Source organism: Onychomys torridus, chromosome 2 (genome assembly GCF_903995425.1).
Source record: "Onychomys torridus chromosome 2, mOncTor1.1, whole genome shotgun sequence".
In the NCBI taxonomy this organism is placed as follows: Eukaryota; Metazoa; Chordata; class Mammalia; order Rodentia; family Cricetidae; genus Onychomys; species Onychomys torridus.
This window is the reverse complement of record NC_050444.1, coordinates 33,599,269-33,614,106: the sequence shown is the minus strand read 5'-3', so window position 1 is coordinate 33,614,106 and position 14,838 is coordinate 33,599,269. Positions and strand designations below refer to the sequence as shown.

General features: G+C 45.3%; 1 protein-coding gene across 5 annotated transcripts in view; it reads right to left on the bottom strand.

The window, feature by feature from the left end:
• Nucleotides 1–301: 301 nt before the first annotated feature.
• The window catches only part of Stau2 (staufen double-stranded RNA binding protein 2), a 275,907-nt gene continuing 261,370 nt past the window's right edge, over nucleotides 302–14,838 (bottom strand). For 4 of the 5 annotated variants that reach the window (XM_036177469.1, XM_036177472.1, XM_036177473.1 and 1 more), the window contains 3 exons: nucleotides 7,496–7,561; nucleotides 2,721–2,809; nucleotides 302–1,435 (listed from right to left, as the gene is read on the bottom strand). In XM_036177469.1, the coding sequence (XP_036033362.1) occupies nucleotides 1,342–1,435; nucleotides 2,721–2,809; nucleotides 7,496–7,561 (249 nt within the window). In that variant the 3' untranslated portion in view covers nucleotides 302–1,341. The remainder of the gene's footprint in view (nucleotides 1,436–2,720; nucleotides 2,810–7,495; nucleotides 7,562–14,838) is intronic. The other variant, XM_036177471.1, reaches the window with a different exon arrangement.

Genomic DNA, 14,838 nt, shown 5'->3' with positions numbered 1-14,838 from the left:
CATAACTCTATTGCTATTGTCAGGTTGGGCCAAGCAGTTAGACCATATAGTGTTTTCTCATTGCACAATGTTTGCAAATCAATAAGGAGAAAGCCTGAACAATGAGATGGCAGTGGCTGGCTGGACCAGGCCCTAGTCAGGCCCCAGTCAGTCACCCAGGAGGCTGCCTGCAGTTTCAAAGATACAACCACTTCTAATCCCATGACTGGGCAGGACAGTGAGGCTGGGCGGTGCCCTGCCCACAGGTTTCACAGCGCTGATGCTGAAAAGGAGGAGGAAGGGAAGAAAGAACAACACTTCATACAGAAGCTGATCAAATCTTTACTGCATTTGCCCCACGACGGATTCCAACATGCTGGTCCAGAGCGTGGTTAGCTAGACACTTCTCCAACAGGCTTTTCCCTTCCCCACCATGGACAGTATTTATTTTGATCCTACTCACTGTCCCGAGTCCAGAGGCAGTTACTAAAAACACTCGATGCAAACAGTGAGAGACTACAACACACGGATGGGGGTGGGCACAATTTCCACGATGGAGGCGACTCCGGAGCGGACGTGCAGAGGCAAGACGCCCCCTCGATGGCTAATGGCGTCATGTAGCGCAAAACCCACAACTGCTCGGGTTGTGTTTCATTTTGTCTTTTTAAAAGTCCTGAAATACATGGAAACTACTTGTTCCTAGTATTATTTTATATTTTAAATCATTTATCTGACCTGATTTAAAACACAGTTATTTGCATACATCTTTGTGCAATGCACCCTAAAGTCATTCATGTGTGTGTGTGTGTGTGTGTGTGTGTGTGTGTGTGTGTGTGTGTGCGCGCGCAAGATGAAGGCTACAAATATCTGCATACAAAGAGAAACTGTGTGACTATATGAAGACAACCGTCACATTCCACAGCACGTCATTGGTTAATTTCTGAATTGTCAAGCATTATTTCAAACGAGAGAGAGCATAACGACACAATCTCCACGACTAAACAACTGTAGGGACAGAACCAAACCCAACTTCGCTAGGAATCATTTGAAAATGTTAGCTTGGCTCCTAACACTTTTCATTAATTGTTATTTTTAAGCTCCAGTAGTGGGATCAGATTTCTGCTGCCTCTGGGCAAATGAGTTATGATCTGATCTCAGGTTCCAAGGGAAATGCTCCGAGTTTTATTTTCCCCCCAGTTGAATAAACAGTACCATGTACATTATCTCTTGTGTTAGAAGAGTGTTGTCTTCACATACGACTCAGACAATGGTATTAGTCATTCATTTCCTTGAACACAGACACCCTCATGCGTGCTGACAGCTTTATAAGGACGCGGTGGCAGCCGTGGGTTCTGGGAGCTGCTAGATGGCCGACTTTGATTTCTTGCAGTCCTGAGTGATGGAGCCCGGGTTCGCCTGGTTATTGTCGGCTTTCTCCCGTAGGTGCTTGGCTTGTCTGAAAGATTAATACATTAACAAGAGCTGAGGTCTGGAGCTGCACATCTTCAGACATGTTTATTAGCGGATGGCACACAGGATTCAAAGGTCACCACAAAAGTGACATTTTAAAGTGCAACAACAATATTTATGCCCAGATAGTCTGCTGATGAGATCATGTGGAAATGGTTTTGATTAAATTAGCTTATAAATGGCTGCCAGTCTATCGACAACCTGAAACGCCGCGTCTGTTACCAAATGTGTCCCTTCTCACGCTCTTCTTGCCTTTTAAGGTACATGGCCAAATGTTGGTTTTTTTGTTTGTTTTTGAGCTCTTTTGTATGTTCATGTAACTGTAGGATTAGCATATCTACTTTTTACCTCCCAAATTCTGTGTTTTTATTCCTTCGGTATCTTTTGTGTGAGTTCTGAGATCGCACCAGCTACCATTATGGCTTTGAAAGTGTTTGGGCTCTATTATGTAAACATAATTGGCTCTTCATTTTGCTAGTATAAATTGGGTCTCTAGAGAAAGTCCAAACTCAGCCACCTCCATAGCACCTTATGTTCAAATCTCATGAAAAGCTGTAAGCTAGCTTTCAGGAATAATGATTATACTGGTACGTTTGCTGGAGTAGTCCCGGCAGCCGTTTCTGCAATGGGGTGTGTTAATGTTCCATACAACAAAATAAAAAAGCCAAATGCAGAAAAAGAGGGGTGGGGGCTGCTTTCAATATTGCCCTTGTTTTCTCTCAGTTGCACTTAGAAGAAATGTGAGTGCAATTTTTTTTTTTTTTTTTTTTGGGCTCAGAAACTGAGTTGGTGAGAGAATGCTTGACAGTACAATGAGAACAGACCTCTGTCAGCTGGGCAGCTGTGTAGTCAACAAGACTGTCAGGATTCCCCTCCGTGGCATTGAAATGCAGAGACAATGGCCAACTCACAGGTTAGAATGTCCACAGACATTTTAGAAGAGTTGATTATAACTATATATATGGATTTCATTCTTCTGTATTTAATTGAGGTGTGAAGAATTTTGTAAGATTTAGACATCACTGTCTGGATTTTTTTTTTTTTCAAGACGGGGTTTCTCTGTGTAGCTTTGTGCCTTTCCTGGAACTCGCTTTGGAGACCAGGCTGGCCTGGAACTCACAGAGATCCACCTGGTTCTGCCTCCTGAGTGCTGGGATTAAAGGCGTGCGCCACCACGCCCAGATGTCTGGATTTTTTTTAACCTTACAATTATCGTGTCTCGTCTTTTGTACAGAAACAAGGGTGAACATACTGACCAAGGAGTTACTCACTTTTCAAGAGAAGCTTTTTCAACATTCACTGCCCCGTCGATTGACTCCAGTCCTGGTTCAGAAAACTGTCTTAAGACACTTAAAGCTGCCTGGAAGTGAAAACAGACAGAATCGGTCACTAGCTTTCACACAGTGAACAGCCGATTTGCAAAGCACGCCAACGTACAGAGGCTGCCATTTTCAAGTTTTCTGCCTTCTTAAGCAAAATTACATTTGAAAGTGTGCATTGCTGTGGAGCCAGACCCAAGTGCACTGGACGCACATGGATGTATACCCATGTGCATGCGTGTGCATCCATGTGCACACTTGTGCACGTGTACCCAGAGCTACAAGTGCTCGGTCAGGGGATGGGGAAGGGAGCTCAGCAGCATGCCCTCCCTTACTCATAACCCTGCAAGACCATGACGTTCCATCTGCAAATGCAGACACTTAAAATGCTTCAACCAGTTTGAAGCTGCCTAATTTCTCCTCATGTGGCTGAAACTGTCTACACTCTCTTCCGTGAAATGCAAGGGCATTGAGTTTTCTACTTTCAGGTCTCATTTCAAAGTTAGTGGACACAGAGCTCCAACTCAGCCACAGAGTGGGGGGCAGGCATCCATTCTCAGAGTATAGGGTACCCTGTGAGGAGAAGGAAAGCCAGACTCCCAGCTCCTGTGGGCTCCAGGGAAACAGGACTGGCCCAGCAGAGCCTCCGGAGGTGTTGATAGGTCCTCACAGGCGTGGGATGCTGTCGGTGCTGACAGGCTGGTGGAGCCTGGCTGGATAGCTGGGAGGCACCAAAAATGCAATGCTGATAAGATCTACATAACTCGTTGACACGCTTGTGCATGTTCCAAATTGTTAATTCTCTGAGCGAGAATTTGGCTCCTCTTCCCCTCCCCCACTCCGCCTCCTAAGCCCCATTAGAAGGGTTTTGTTGAGTCTGAGATAGGTGTCAGCAGTCCAGGACAGCGGAACCTCGGCAGCCTGCTGCTTCACACTTGGGGCATCTGGGTTTTCTCAGAGGCCTTTGAAAAAGGAGCTCACTCATGCGGTTTCCCAAATAGCTGACGAGGCACATGAGTTCTTTGAAATGTCTTTATGCAGAAATTATTTGGGGATGGGTTAATTTTAAATTAATGGACTGGAGTTTTTGGAGTAGGGGCACAGTTACAGGTTTATGGGAACTGAGAAGGTAACCTACATAGTCCCCACACTCCCCCTCCCCATCCCTGTCACCTACAACATCTTGCCTTCCCAAGGGGTGTCTGCTGATCAGCAAAATCAAAGTATCAGCAGAGGTTCTTATCAGGGAAATCCATACTGCCACTCCTCTTTCTTTTAGTTCATTTCATTTTTTTGAGAGAGGGGCTCATGTAGACCAGGCTGTTCTCAAACTCTGCAAGTAGCCAAGGATGACCTTGAACTTCTGACTTTCTTACCTATCCCTCACAATGCTGTCATGACAGTTGAGGATGCACCACCATGCCTGGTGTCCTCTTAATCACGTGTGTTTTACACAGGCCTGTCACGTCTTCTATCCTCTCTCAATAAAAACTCTTCTGTGGTCTTGTCGTGTTCGGGACATTTTCTCGCAGGGTAAGAGCGCCAAAATAACTAACACCCGCCCCATCCCTGACAACTCCTTTTTCTTTCCTGCCTCAGTAGGTAGCTTTACCTTTTCCGAAATGTCACGAGGCTGAAATGCTTTACCCTGCATCCTCTTTCGGGCTCTTCTATGTCTTCTGATCGTTCATTTCTCTGTATAGCTGAATACTATCCCATTGCATGCATATGCCACAGTTTATTTTACCCCTTCATTTCTGAGACTCATCTTGACTATTTCTAGTCTGGGGAGACTGTGAATAAAATTGCTATAAAGGTCTGTGAAGGTTTCAGTGTAGAACCTAAACATTTGCCTCCCTTCTTTTTAGTCCTTCTGTTTTGTTTTGTAAGCCACAACTTCGATATGCAACCAAACGGGTAGTTTTCTATTCCAACAGACGTGTTTCTTGAGCCGCATGCTTATAAGCCTTCCTGTAGAGGCCAATTCCCATTATTTTCATTTTAAAAAATTAATACACTTTGAATTAAAGTATAATTATATCACTTTCCCCTCTCCAGCCCTTCCCAAGTCCCCCACCTCCAATTCCTTCTGTTTCCTACCTCTCAAATTGATAGCCTCTTTTTTGACTATTATTGTTACATATATCTGTATATACAAGTATATATAAATGCATACATTTAACTTGCTGAGTTTGTGTTGTATATGTGTGTGTGTGTGTGTGTGTGTGTGTTTTCATATATACATGTGTGTGGTTTCAGCTGCTATTAATCCTATACCATGCTTCCTTCTAGTAAAACAACTGGGCATCATTTCAATATGCCCGTCTTATAAATTTTTAGACTGTTTTAGGCCTAAGATGACGTGTGCATTTTGTTATTGTTGCTGTGTTTTTTTTGTTGGTTTGTTTATTTGAGGTGGGGCCTTAGATATCTCAAGCTGGACCTCCAACCTGTGACGTGCACATGGCTTCCTGTGAATTTTCTAGTCTTCCGTTAACAACCTCCCAAGCACTGGGTTTATGGGTGTGCAGCATCATGCCCACCAAGCTAGAGTTTATGACTTTTCATTGAGTTTGGTGTAAGCTTCCCATCTGCCCCAGGAGGAGCTGCGTCATGGGCAGCAGTGGGAGGAAGGTGTTTCTTCGGGTCTGCACCCCCCACAGGGCTACTCTGGTCAAATGAGCGCATGGTGTTGTGACTTCAAGGCTCGCCTCATCCACAGTGCTTCATCTCCATCCTTTACCTTGTTTAGTTTCTCAAGACAGGGTCTCTCTGTGCAGCCCGGGCTTTCCTGGAACTCTCTCTGTAGACCAGGCTAGCCTCGAACTCACAGAGATCCATCTGCCTCTGTCTTCTGAGTGCTGGGATTAAAGGTGTGCGCTACCCCCCCACCCTTACCCCCAACTATCATTTACCCTCTTCATTGCACTTGGAGTTAGTGATGTATGGCAGCTTTCCAAACTTAAACTCAACACTTTAGAGACCCAGGTTTGGACAGTTCTCCTGCCCCTGGGGTGGGGAGATCTAGAGGAATCTGACTGCTGCTTCCATTGGCCTAGGAGACCTTGGAGACCCCATGCAGTCCTGAGGGGGGTGTGCCCTCCCCTGGGCTTGATCCATTCATCAGAGCTACTTTATGTCTCCTGCATGCATAAAGGGAATGGAGAACCAGGCCCTGCCACACTCCAAAGATCAAGCCATGCCGGCTTTAAAACACACTGACTTCGTGGAATGACCTGATGGATGTAGAGGTTTTAGCAGATGCAAGAATTTTGAGCAAATGTTCAGCTACCTTACTCAGATCTGTTAATTCAGTACTTTGTTGTCAAGAATGCTAATTTTTATAATTTCTTCCAAATGGATGATAGACAATCTATTGCCTGCCAGGAAATTTTAATTTTCAATGTGATTCTGCTGAATGCAAGTCCTGAGAGTGCCTGGTCTTGTGGTCCTGCTTTGTTCATAGGACCAGCACAACATGCCCATAAAAATTTCCATACTTTTTTTTTTTTTTAAAGTCTGGAATAAACCCTGGGTCTCAGCATGCTAGCCATGTGTTCTACCCCACTCCAATGAAAAGAATCACTTACAGGGTAGCCATAGCCTATTTTCACTGTTTGCTCTGGTAACACTGGCTCAGAGTTGTCTGGACCCAGGACACAGATACAACCCGCATCACTGAGCCCAGGACCAAGGCATCTGCGTCTGTCATCAGAAGGGAGATACAGAAGAGATAAAGGCCAGGGCTTGGGGAGCAGGTTTGGTGTTTGGTGTTTGCAAAATCATCCAGATGATGCTATCCTCATGTCATTTAGGGCTTCTGCACCCTGTCGTCACTTCAAGAATGTCCTGCACGCGGGAATGGCGGCTTGCTCTTTTGGTCCATGCCGCAAACGGTCTTTCAGAGTTCTGGTGTGATGGCTTCCCTCCACAGGTATGCTCACAGCTTCCAAGTAACATCTTCTTATCTCATCAATGAGCTCATTCAGCCCACAGCTCACTGATAACCCAGAAAACAATAGCTTATAAGTATGAGAGGATTTCTTTCTGGTTTACAAAGGGCAAAGGCGACAATCTACCTTAGCCTGTGTAAGCAGTAATAGCTACCATTGGATGAACATCTTTAGGCTGCGGTCATGGGATGGGGCCTTTTACTTGCATGACCTCAGGTCTTATCATAGCAACTAAGTTGGCCTTACCCGTAAACAAACGGAGGCCCAAAGATTTCAGAAACCTGCTTCAGGTCACTCATCCAGAGATTTGAACCCAAATCAAGTTCTTAGACACATCACTGTATTTAGTCTGAACTTTAAACTGTTCACATTCAGCGACCCAGAGTCAGCATTGCTTCCCACAGCAACATTATTCCAGCACCCTCGGTAGTCCTCTGTGTTCATTCTATCCATTGCTTCTCATAACACTTGCCTGAGCGGAGCTCATACTTCTTTCCAGTTCCTAGAAAAGGAATGCATTGTCCTGTGGGTGTCCCACAGTCCTCTTGCAGTCCCCAGGTTCCTTTTCAAAGCTGCGCGTGACACTTCTGCATCATTTGTAGTTTGAGCTAATACCAAATGCCTACAGTTCTTAGAAATACTCAGGAAACCACAAACGAAATGATTTAATTCTCTGTGTCTTAACATTGTGAAGGTAACAAATCTTTCTGCCTTCACTGGCCCCCCTTCTTCATCTTTCAGAAAAACAAACAAACACACCTTTTCACTTCTTACCTGTGACTGCCTGGAAGAGGGAGAAAGCAGCTTTAGGGTTCTGCTGGACTCGTGGGCTGTGGAATACTGCAGTAATAAGAGGCCAGGGTCACAAAGGTGGATGGACAAAGATTGTTTGTGATGTACGGATAGCTAGACACTTATTCTGCTGAGGGCAGTGGAGTGTGTGTGTGTGTGTGTGTGTGTGTGTGTGTGTGTGTGTGTTGCCTCGTCTTACAGGTACTCACAGAATACTCTCGAAGCTGCTTCCTCCTACACTTACGTGACATTCACTGTGGAATCAGAGCAAGGCTTCCCTGGCATTATCCTCATTTTTATTTTATTTTATTTTTTATGTATTTATTTTGAGATAGAGTCTTACCATTTAGCCCATGGTAGCCTGAAACTTGCAATCCAGCCCCAGATTGGTCTCAAACTCACAATCGTCTTGTCTCAGCATCCCCAGTGCTCAGTCATCACATAAGGTTCCACCCCAGCCCAGCCCAGCCCAGCCCAATTCATCACCCACTCTTTCCCAAGAAAGACATTTACAGATTGAAGAAATACATGGAAGGAGATAGGCCAGCTTCTGTTTCTACAGAAAAATGCCTCTAGAGTCAGATCATGAACAATGCCAGAAGAGCCACAATGCTCTCAGCAAGCCTCAGCTTCATGCTGAGCTCACAAGTGAGATGAGCCTTGCTATCAGATCAATTCTTCAGAGAATAGTGGGTAATGATGTGGCTTTGTGAACAAATACTAAAATTGAGCAGTCCACAAACTTATCTAAACACTTCCAACATTTATTCAGAGACTGGTAAAATCAACAAAACTCTCATGTTTGAACCATTTCAACTGAAAATATTGTTAACTTATTGGAAGTAGCTGCTTTAAAAAATTCCAAATATATTACAAGCATGATACATAATACAAAGGGTGCTTGGAAATGGAGGAGAAGAAAACTCCCCTTATTTGGGCTCCATCATCAAGCCTGATGAAGAAGTAAGCTCCAGTCTCCTTGCTAAGAGTAAACAGATAACAAGATGTTCTCCTCCCACGTCTGTAGCCTACCCTCTCAGCATGAATGATCTGCTATGTGATACATGGAAACTCATCTTGGGGAGTCGTGGGAAGAAGCGACTCTGGGTCCTTAATGAGGCACATCCTGAATGATGCTAACCCAAGTTGGGTAACTTCCCACTCAATGTGGATTCCGGAATTTCAAAGATACACTGACATAAGGACCAGAGCCCTCCATAAGTCTTTGGTCATAAACAAATAGACAACTCAATGATTTCATTTCCAAGGTCAGAAAATGTTTTCCTAGTAAATCAAAACAAACACACTTAGCATCTAATGGCTATGACCACAGCCTACCAGCTTCACTCTCAAGCCTCAGCTTTGTGTCAGCCAACCTCTTCTGTGACTTAAAAAAACAGAAGGAGGAAAAGCACATTCAAGGGGGTTCCTGCAGCTTTGTTTGAAAGGAAACAGAAGAAATGTTCCCTATTTCCATTATTGTCTTGTGTGTGTGTGTGTGTGTGTGTGTGTGTGTGTGTGTGTGTGTGTGTGTGTGGGGGGCAGGCAGAGGCGTGCAGTAGGGGGTGTGTAGGTGGGGGAAGTATATAAGTGGTATGTATATGTGTGTGGGATGGATGGATGTTCCTTTAGAGGAAAGCATCTGCATAGATACAGAGAAATATTTTTGTCCCCAAAAGGTTTTACAACTGTTTTATGAGTAAAGCCCCACAATCCTAGAATAGATGTCGCTACCAGTTCATGTGTCCCTTGTTTGGGATGTTGTTATAGCAATGCAGGAAACATGATGCCAATGAGATATTTTTCATGCCGACTTGCTGGATGCATGTGTGTGTGTGTGTGTGTGTGTGTGTGTGTGTGTGTGTGTGTCTGAGCACACACTCACACAAAACCACAAAACCAGAATGGAGGTATGACTTTCCAGTCATTTTTCAATCTTTAACTCCCCTCTTGTCAGCTAGCAATTAGCAAATATTGTTGACAACAGCTTTTGTTCTTCCGGCTTCCTTCTCCAGGGATCAGCGTGAAATGACAACCTCAAGCATTAGGTCACTTTCTAAGAGACCACACGGTCTTTATGAGCAAAATGTGACTTTTTCCTCATCCCTTCTGAACAGCAGTTGTTTGCCCAGTGGATCTTTCTTTGCTTCTCTCCTGTCACATTTTTTCTCACCAACTCCATATCCCCGTTCCCAGAAACAGGCTGCTCCCATCAAGTCAAGAGCAACCGCACATCTGAATGGGGCCTTCATGTTTAAGTAAGCATTCAGGGTTTGTTTAGTTTTGCCTTTTCTCCCCAGAGTGCCTGCTTCTGGTGAGCTCGTGTGGGGGATCAGCCCTAACTGCTGTTTTCTGCTCAAAGAGCCCACAGTTAATTAAATCAGACCCCTGTCAGAAGAAAATGGTAATTTTTAAAAAGCAAACATCCTCAGGGGAAGACCCCTAATTTCTCATCTAAATAACTGAAACAAACAAACAAACAAACAAACAAACAAACCAGAAGTTTCTTCAGGAAACATAAAGACTGCCCAGCAGCTTCCTTTACTTTGAAAGGTCTGTACTACATACCCTGTCTCTCTTTATATGTAAAGCAAGAGACACCCAAACAGATGTGTGTTTCTGACCATATCACACTGAGGTAGGCCCTTCTCCATTTCTGACCTGACTTTTGTATTAAAAAGGATTGCTCTGAACCTCACTTGATGCACTTGCAGCCCTACCTGCCAACATTTCCTTCTAGCCTGTGCTTTTCATTCATGCTTCCACAAACCTATTAGTTCAGAGAATTTCCATAAAATTGGCACTTTATAAGATGGCATGCCCTTGAAAAAGAGGAATGTCTGCCTGCTTAGATGAAATTACTTGTTATGGAAAAAATAATTAGAGGGTAGGTGATCAGAGCCATGTAGATTTTTCAATAGTCTCCTAAAACAGGTGTTTAGACTCTAGAATTTGGGGAATGACTTTAAAGATAAGCATTTAAAGTAGAGACTTTGCCATCGCCTATATTCTGTGGTTAGGATATTAGAATGGGAGATCCGTGTAGCTGTGGCCTGGACAATATAGAACCAATCTTGGCACAGCATTGACCTTCTAAGGAATGTTTTTCATGCATTATGAACACATCTGAGTGATAGAATCCTCACTGCCATGCCTTCCTCTAATAGTCTTTGTTTTCCCAATATTATTCTTGTTTTGTCTTTATTTGATTAATTTTGATTATTCAATACAAAGTGCCCCCCCTTTTGTCTGTTTATTGTTATTTTGAGATAGGCTCTCACTATGTAGCTCTCCCAGCTGGCCTGGAACTCACTACATAGACCAGGCTGGCCTTGAACTCTCAAAGATCCACCTGTCTCTGCCTCCCTCAGTTCTGGGATCAAAGGTGTGTGCCCCTACACTTTGGCTTCATAAAGTCCCCTTTGTAAAGGGGACTCTCAGGAATCTGCAAGCCACCTCATCCACCAGAGAATCAAAAACATAGAACCAGAAATTGGCCTAATTTTTTCTTCGTTTGTTTGTTTGTTTGAGAAAAGAGCCCCAGGATTTACCAACCGCCCAGAACCACCAGAACCATTTTACAGATTTTTTTTCCTTCTATGTTCAGCCATCCATCAGGACATCGACACGCCATGGTAGCTATGGTTCAAGCAGGTCCAGGCAGACCATATGATGATGGTTTTGTGGACATGCAAAATGTAAGAGTTATAGGGCCTTGACAGCTTTGTTCATGATCTCAAAGGAAAGCTAAGGATGCCAGGCAGCGTGCTTTTGTGGCTGTAATCTGCATAGACAGCTCCTGACAGAGTGGTACAGGAGCTTTGGGCATGACACCTCCACTGCAGTGGAGACCCAGGAAAGGAGAGATGCCAGGAACAGACAATGTTTCTGCAGCAATGTGCATTAGAAGCATTTAAAAAGTGTGCATCCTTTTATAAACTTAGCCTTTATAAATTTACATATACCTAGTGAGTCTGTGCCTTTCCAAGGGAAGCTACAGGTGGTGAGCAAAGCTAGCCCAAGAGTCGTCAGATGGGCTGCAACCAGCAAAGGGTGGAGGTGCCTAAGCCTTCAGGTGCCCGTCTCCCATCACAGTGTGCCCCAGGCTCCAGGATATCCTGTTTGAGGTTCTGCATACCTTCATCATAGGGATATTTACCCTGTACCTCTGATCATTGTGTCTTGGAGATATGTAACTCTCTAAGCTGAGAGTCTCAGAGGAGACTTTGGAATTAGACTTTTGAATAAGACTTATAGACTCTTGCAGACAGACTAAATACAGTTTGCTCTGTGAGGTAGTAGACATGAAACTTTGGGAGTTTGGGACAGAATGTTATAATTCAATCCGTCCTTAAGGCAGTGCTAATTAGGTGATGGTACAAATTTATAAGAGGTGGGACCCAGTGGGAGGTCCTTAGGTCATTGCAGGGCATGCCCCCACTGGGCTGTGGGACCCTTCCTCCTCTTCCTTTTTGCTTCCTGGCTACAAGGTGAGCAGTTTGGCTCTACCTATGCTCCTATTATGATGTGCTGCCTTGCCACAGACCCCAAACATCAGGGCTAACGAATTACAGACTGAAAGATCCAAAACCATGAACGCAAATCCACCTTCTTTCTTTCTAGGTTGATGTAAAGTTGATTGTCACAGTGACGGACAGGTAACTAGCGTGGAGTCTGTCAGGTCTATCTAGGCTGAAATTCCAGCTCTTTTGTGGGTCATCTGTGCATCCTTATCCAAATTACCTGCTCCATATCAGCAAACTGGAGACAGCTCTTATTTGAGAAGTCAGTGCTCAGACTCTAGTGATGTTGAAATACATGAGTATGAACTACACATTTTCATTTCTTTTGCTTACTCTTCAATATACATATCATATCTCTCTCCCTGGTCCTTTCATGTTTCTCTTAAAATTTCAAGCCCACCAACTAATTGTTCTTCATAAGGAAATCCTAGAATAGCACCCTGTGACTTCACACCTAACAATATTAAAAATAAACATTTGTGTCATCTAGTCCCATGTCAGTTTCCTTGATAGTCTCAAAGATACCTTCTTGAATCTATAGTTTATATGTAGAGTTCAGTCAGGTGCTCTCCTAAGCCCTAGGGGTCAGTCCTATGGTAGCAGAACCATGCTGCCCATGACCTCACGGTACCTGTATTTTATTTCCTTCACTGCTGAAAAGGGCCTTGCCGGTAGGATTAGTTAACCCTGAAACCAGATGCTTAGCTTGAATTATGCAGGTGGGCCAAATCTAGTCACAGGAGTGCTTCAAATTAGAGAGCCATTCCCAGCTGTGGTTAGATGGGGCGGGGTGGGGGTGGAGAGGGGTGACATCATCGGCTCTAAATGTAAAGGCAAGACCATGAACCAAGAAATGCAGGCAGCTTCTCTAAGCTGCGAAGGCAAAGACACAGACTGACTCTGGCCTACAGAAGAAGGTAGATGAGCTATAAGGTACCTGTGACAGCAGCCACAGAAAATCCTTTAAAGGGGACTGTAAGTCATATTGATGCCAGAGTCTCTGGTGGGACAAGGTTGGTGCTGAGTCTGAGAAGGAGACCATGAGAGCCTGAGATGCTGGCATAGAAGGAGGCTGGGTCCGGAAGAGAACAGAGTGGCAGTGCCCGCTCCCTGCAAGCCAGACCTCCTCAAGCCAATCTTTCCCTCATGATCAAGTCCCTCTCCACCTCAGTCCTTTAATGGCTTCCCGCTTCTAGAATAGGATCCAACCTTTGCCCCTGAGCCTCTGTCCTACTCATCTCTGTATCAGCTTGGTTTTGTTCCTCCCTGGGACAAGCCCCTTCCCACAGCAGATGTCTCTAGCCATTCTGCTGGCAACCAGCTGCCCGCCAGGCTTCAGGTCTTGTATGGGGAGGCCTCCTCTGATGCCCATCACATAACTTTGCTTATTTCCTTCACACCACTGGTCACAGTCCATCATTAGTCCCCTGAGGGAAGACCCTGGTCTGCACGACTCATCTCTAGGTGTGACCATTCCTTTAACAAGTATCTACTGGGAAGCCAGGGTTGTGCTCAGCACTAGGAAAACCTACACCACCATACACCCCTCTTCAGTCAGGAATAAGGCATGTGCACAATGTCCCTGTGATATGACAAGTGTGGTACTGAAGGTTAGGCAAAGGAAACGCCAAGAAAGGCAAAAGTCAAACAGGGGATGAGATTTAGGGAGAGAGTACCCTTCCAGCCTAGAGCCCCTGGGCATGGCTGGGAGCCAGGTGTGTGCTGGGAGCCAGGTGTATGCTGGGGACCAGATTGTGCTGGGAGCCAGGTATGTGCTGGGGACCAGATTGTGCTGGGAGCCAGGTGTGTGCTGGGGGCCAGGTGTGTGCCAGGAGCCAGGTGTGTGCCGGGAGCCAGGTGTGTGCCGGGGGCCAGGTGTGTGCCAGGAGCAAGGTGTGTGCCGGGGGCCAGGTGTGTGCTGGGAGCCAGGTGTGTGCTGGGGGCCCTGTTGAAATTATAGTACAAAAAGGTGAGAAGCCTTACAGCGGGAGAGATTGAGCCATGTCCCAGGGACAGAAGCCAAAGGCCAACAATGTAGACTTTCAAAAGAAAGGAGCCTTGTGTCCAGGGAGGGCAGGAGGGCCCAGAGGGAAGACTCAGTGAGGCCCAGTAGCTTGTGCACAATCTCAGCCAGAGGGCAGGTGGCTGTGAAGGTGTGTCTTTCAGCCCTCTGCTCCTCAGGGTTGCTCACAAAGACAAGACCACACAGGCAGAGATCCTAAGTACCAACTAACCCTTGTGTGGTTGGACAGGGTTATGAGAGAGTTGACAGTAGTATGGGTTATGGTGAATACAATATCTGAGTTCTCATGGAGAGGGGGAAATGTGGCTCAGCTTCACCACTGGCCATGTGAGAAAGGGTCTATCCCATGCCTTCCTCAGCAGTACCATGGAGGAAGTGAGATTAGTGAACCCATTCTAATGTAGGGATTCACTGGCGGGAGTCTTTGGAGGGTTCTGTTCTGACATGTATAAGCAGTGCTGACAAATGCTCAACTGATTCTCCATGGAAAGATGGCTCAGCAGGTAAAGGTACTTGCTGCCAAGCCCGAGGACCCAAATTCAGTCCCAATAACCCATATGGTAGAAGGAGAGAACTAACTCCTGCAAGTAGTCCTATGACCTCCACACATACGCACTCATGCGGATATTAGACACAAATAAGTGGTGTGTGTGTGTGTGTGTGTGTGTGTGTGTGTGTGTGTGTGTGTGTGTGTGAAAATAATGATCACAGCATCTATGGCCACTCCCACCATGGCCAATGTCAGGCTTCCAAGAGACTTAAGTGAACACAGATATGTG